At 42.4% G+C, this 5,483-nt stretch overlaps 1 protein-coding gene across 1 annotated transcript; it reads left to right on the top strand.

The window, feature by feature from the left end:
• Positions 1 to 2,179: 2,179 nt before the first annotated feature.
• Positions 2,180 to 4,875, top strand: LOC149538627 (putative indole-3-pyruvate monooxygenase YUCCA4). The gene is made up of 4 exons (XM_089802888.1): positions 2,180 to 3,237; positions 3,329 to 3,577; positions 3,686 to 3,808; positions 4,274 to 4,875. The coding sequence occupies exons 1-4, from the start codon at positions 2,515 to 2,517 to the stop codon at positions 4,472 to 4,474; spliced, it is 1,296 nt and encodes a 431-aa protein (XP_089659014.1). The 5' UTR covers positions 2,180 to 2,514; the 3' UTR covers positions 4,475 to 4,875.
• The last annotated feature ends 608 nt before the right edge of the window (positions 4,876 to 5,483 follow it).

Genomic DNA, 5,483 nt, shown 5'->3' with positions numbered 1-5,483 from the left:
GGAGAAAAATATGGACAAAATCAGGGTGAATCTTAAATCCATGCACATCAAACATTCCTCCTTGGACGAGAGTTTCAACACTTTGACAAATTTTGCTATAAAGGTTACACATGTTGCCGCGACTACACTATAGCTCCTGCAACAAGAGAAAGACGATGAGACCCATAAGGGATGTGAGTCAAAGGAACTCTATGAATTTCCTACAGATGAGTGGACAAGGGTCCTTCTCTCTAGGTCAAGGAATGATTTGGCCAAAAATTAGTTTGGTTATTTTATGTGAACTTTTTTGTTGTTTCCGTGGATTTGTTGGGATGAACCAACTATTAAACTTTTAAACTAACCCTGCGTAGCAAATTACTATGCACAAAACATTGGTAGTAGTATTAGGAGTGTTTTGATATCGTTAATACTTTTTAGTGATGTTAATATTCAATATAGTATGTTGTTAGATATATACTTTATCTAGTTATGCATGTTTTGTAGGGATGGGTTTTTGATATTATATTCTAGGACTATGAATATGCTAGTTTTTAATATGTTGTTTGTCTGCGCTAAAAGTTTTTCTTTTCTTTTGTAATAATGAGCCTACCCCCTAATTTTGACTACTTTTAATAATAAAAACATGTACAAAGGAATGAAAATTTTATAATATAAATATCATATATATACATACTATTCAATTCAATTAAATTAACACATACATTAGAAAAAAACCCAAACCAAAAAGGTCGAAAATAAAAGGTCAAAAGACAAGTTATATACTTAGTTTAGCTTTATAACTTCATATGTGGACAATGAAGTACCCCATAAAAGGCCATATTATCTCTAACGTTAACATTTTTATTAATGGGATGCGGGTGCATAAATTCAAAAGGATCATAATGTTGAGCGCGTGTGTGCTACCTCCACTATCCATTCCTAACAAGAACACTACCAATATGTTGTGGCTTGCCTTCTTGTCATGTTTTGTTTATGCGCTTCCACAGATATCATTAATATTGAAATGAAACCCTCTAGAACTCCTCTTCTCTCCAGGTCCTCATGGCCTCCACACACGTGTGCATTCAAAATTCGAAAAGAAACCATAAGGTTAGACAGTAGACTATATGACATAGAAATCTAAATTCGTAAGCAGTGTCCACGTGGAAAGCCCTAGGCGAAGAGAAAAGGTCAATGCGGGTTCTAGTTAACTAGATAATCATGAGGCAGAGCAGGGTGCATAAAAACTTAATATTAAATGTAACACTTTATTGCTGCATGTACTCAGGTAGTATCCGAGAACAGAAGATTTGGTTGTGGGCAAAACAGAATGAGGACGGATGTGTGACCTCCTTTTCATTTGGCTTTTTGTTGTCCGTAGGCAGGGGACGGGATGGAGAGCCCACGCTGACCGTATCCTCTCTATTCTTGCGATAATGACGTTATAACCGGCCAGCCGGCAACCGTTAGCAGGGCCGGAGGAAACGCAGATAACACCAATTACTCACTTCTCCATTTGCCGCCCAAATTCGGACTCATTTCAGATGCTACGTCGAAACTAGGAAGTCGGTGGGTTTTACGTCGGATGCTTTAACATGAGACTAGACTTAATATAGCAGGGGAGATGATCAAGTAATAGCTATAGAATTCTTCAAATTTAATATGTGGGTAAAGAGCTTAAATGTAATCTTTTAGTTTTTTTTCTATTGGCTAAACTATCTGTAGTAGAGTGTCAGGTGGTCGAAGAGTGTCAAGTGTGAGGTGGTCGAAGAGTGCCATGTTTACAACAGTAGTTAGAACTGTTATATCCAGGCTAATAGCTGATCACCTAAACAAATAGTATTGTTTACACAAATGGATCAATCAGCAACCAAGAAAGCTAAAAATGATCAATTAATAGTACACGTGTAATTATGCTTTTGGAGACCTTTTATGAAGAGTAATTGATGGAGAGATATAAGATATACAGGACAAATGGCTCCTCTCCTATATGAAACAATAGCTATCAGCCAATAAAGTCTATAAAATATATATGATTTGTTCCATAGAGTAGAGAAATTAAATATATATATATATAGGAGAGAGGATGGAATGGAAAGCATTAAAACATCTTTTCGAAACTCGGTCTTCTGCGGGATTGCAATCGCAGAAAAAGGGCCAGAATTGGAAGCGAAATATAGCAGGGGAGAGGGAAGAATTGCGTGTCGGAGTGGAGAAAATAGGCGTTGATGTTGTTACAAGGGCAAGGCAACACGCGGGGTGTTGTAATAACGTCGTCACGCTGTACTGTGGGTCTCGTACTACTAGGAGCGGTGATAGTTAATGTACTGTAGCCCCTAGGGTCGCAGGGGAAAGGGCAAATGACTAGTGTTGTGTAAGGCAGGGTTGTCAATCAGAGGCACAGTTGTAGAAGACTGGGAGAGAATTCAAAGAGAGGACTACTATCTAGCTGAGCTCCACTGAATTCGCTGCTAGCAGTATAACATCCCCTGCCGAGGGAAGAGGGGAAGAATCCTCAGTGTAATCCAGAAAGAGATGGAGATGGAGTGTAGGTGTTGTTTATCGGAGGCAATGGCGAAAGAGGCGCATGATAGTTATATCGAGAAACAGAGGAGTTGGGTGAAGGAGGAAGAGAGTTGTGTGAGGGTTAAGAAGAAGGCGGTGGTGGTGGTGGAGGGCCCTGTGATTGTGGGGGCGGGTCCTTCGGGGCTGGCAACGGCTGCATGTTTGAAGGAGGAGGGCGTGGGGAGCGTGATATTGGAGAAGGCGGAGTGCGTGGCTTCGCTGTGGCAGTGCAGGTCGTATGACCGTTTGAAGCTCCATCTGCCGAAGCAGTTCTGCGAGCTTCCACTGATGCCCTTCCCTTCCGAGTTCCCTCGCTACCCGAGCAAGGAACAGTTCGTGCAGTATCTGGAGTCCTACGCCCGCCATTTCGACCTGCAGCCCCGGTTCAACGAGTGCGTCCTCTCGGCTTCCTACGACAAGGAATGCCGGGTGTGGAGGGTGCGCACCGAGCGCTTTGAGTACGTCAGCCGCTGGTTGGTGGTGGCCACTGGCGAGAACGCTGAGGCCGTCATTCCTGACATTCCGGGAATGCGGAGCTTCAAGGGAAGCGTTATTCACGCCAGCGAGTATAAAAACGGTGCCGCCTTTCAGGGTAAGAGCGTTCTCGTTGTTGGCTGCGGGAATTCTGCCATGGAGCTCAGCCTCGACCTCTGCGACCACAATGCCTTCCCTTCCATGGTCGTCCGAAACACGGTAGGTAACCCAGATGTAATATTATACCCACTGATCCAGGTGTACTTCAAAGACCATTTTATTGACTAGTTTTGTGACTTGCATGCGGCAGGTGCATGTGTTGCCGAGGGAAATACTGGGGATGTCGACGTTCGGGATAGCGGTGACAATGGGAAAGTGGTTTCCACTGTGGGTTGTGGATCGGCTGCTCTTGACTGTGGCGGGCTTCGTGTTTGGCAGAACGGAACGCTATGGCCTCACACGACCAGCGGTCGGTCCCATTGAGCTCAAGAGTCGGTCCGGTAAAACGCCCGTCTTGGACGTCGGAGCGCTCGCACTCATCAGACAAAAGCGTATCAAGGTAATATATTTGCCAGCTCAATGGTCCATTCAAGTGTTCCACTTTAGCGCTTTCGCGCCCGTCTATCTCATCATGATTCCTTAGCGTGCTCTTGGTTTTCTTTCTCAGGTGCTACCTGCAGTAAAGTCCTTTACATCCGACGGTGCCAAATTCGTTGACGGCCAAGAGATTCAGTTCGATTCTGTCATTCTAGCAACTGGGTACACCAGCAACGTGCCTTCCTGGCTCAAGGTATAAACAAAAAACACGCATACCTCACTATCAAGTATCAACCCCTTTCTGTCTTGTGTGTAGATTTGATTCTGTGTATTGTTGTATTAGTGTTAACGATTCTAGAGTATTCTGATGAGTGATCCACAACAAACAAATATTATTCCCAAGCTATTTCCCTTAATCTTGTTTCTATATTTGATTGCATAATTTTGCACCTACATGTGTTTCAAATGACCTTCTGATCTGTCATGCTGGTATTATCTCTAATCACGCTCCTTAATGTGTGTGATCCATCATAAGAATGTTAAAAGAGCGTGAACATTATTATCAATTTTGCACGCTTTGAACTCTTCAATATGGAGAGGAGTGATTGAAAAATGATGATTGATTATAAGAATCTAATTGTTCAGGAAGTGATATCATTACTGCAAATCAATGTCTTGATTCTCATACACACTGTAAATTCACTGGTTTTATTTGCAGGATTCGGATTGTTTCAGAGAAGATGGGATGCCGAAGAAGGCATTCCCGAATGGTTGGAAGGGAGAAAATGGGCTGTACACAGTGGGATTCACAAGAAGGGGATTGCTTGGAGCTGCATCAGACGCCAGGAGTATTGCTCGGGACATTGGGGTTCTAACATGTCGTTCATATGGTGCCGATCATGATCAGAAGCAACAGTAGAGACTTTTTTGGGTCAGATTTTTTAATTTCGTTAATGGCGGCCCCCTCTCGCTCGGAGTGTCAATTTTACAGTCAGACACGGATGGAGACAAAGCGTAGAAATCAATCCCATTACCATAACCGACTGGTTTTTACACGCGACAGAAGAATACGAGGATTGAAGATTTGATTTTTTGCGCGCAATATCTCCTACCTAGCGTTTAAGAGGAAAATTGGACTGTTCCCGTGCTATGTATGATACCCGTTTTCGCACGGGATCTCCGCTTACAGAAAAAGAAAGGAAAAAAAGTTTAGGATGTTATGTGTACAGTGCTGATAGACTCTAGACACACTTGATAAAACATATTTTTTTGTTAAAAGAAAGAAAGAAATGGTGAACTGTGCTGTAGCGCAACTTTTTCTCTCGATCTTTGTTCTTTGTTTCTTTCTAATTAATTCTCTCTTACTCCCCCCAACGTAACTTTTCACTCGTTTCAACTTCCGCTTCTGGTTTTATTTCAATGCGGCTGCGATATGATTTGCAAATCATGTAAAATGCGATGATATGACATACGCAATATACCATATTCAACGGATCGCACGCTCCGAAGATATCACCCGAACTTTTTGTGGGTAGCCGTGCCGAATTGTATGGATGAATTAATTGAAGTTTGCAACCATATATTTGTATGTGCATATTTCGCACAGGTGACCTAAGTACCTAGGCACCCATCTTTCCATAACATTCTGTTTGCTTGTTTTGCAAGCAACCCAAGCAGTCCCTCGATTTGCTTACTCGCGCTTCCAAAAATTCTCCCTTGCCACGGAAAATGACCCTTCCTCCTCTCGTATCACGTGCTTCTCTGGTTTTACACCTCAAAAAAAGGTCATCCGCAACCTATTTTTATGGACACAACTTCTTTCAATCCTCTATTAATGGGAAGTAACTTCTTTACGGCAAGGGAAGTGGGTCCTTTGCTCTAGATATTTATTTTTACTTTTATAAGTTTTTTTTTTTTAATGGAATTTG

This window comes from Cupressus sempervirens, chromosome 9, assembly GCF_028749045.1.
Source record: "Cupressus sempervirens isolate cs-2001-9-10 chromosome 9, ASM2874904v1, whole genome shotgun sequence".
NCBI classification, from domain to species: domain Eukaryota; kingdom Viridiplantae; phylum Streptophyta; class Pinopsida; order Cupressales; family Cupressaceae; genus Cupressus; species Cupressus sempervirens.
This window is presented reverse-complemented; position numbering and strand designations above follow the sequence as displayed.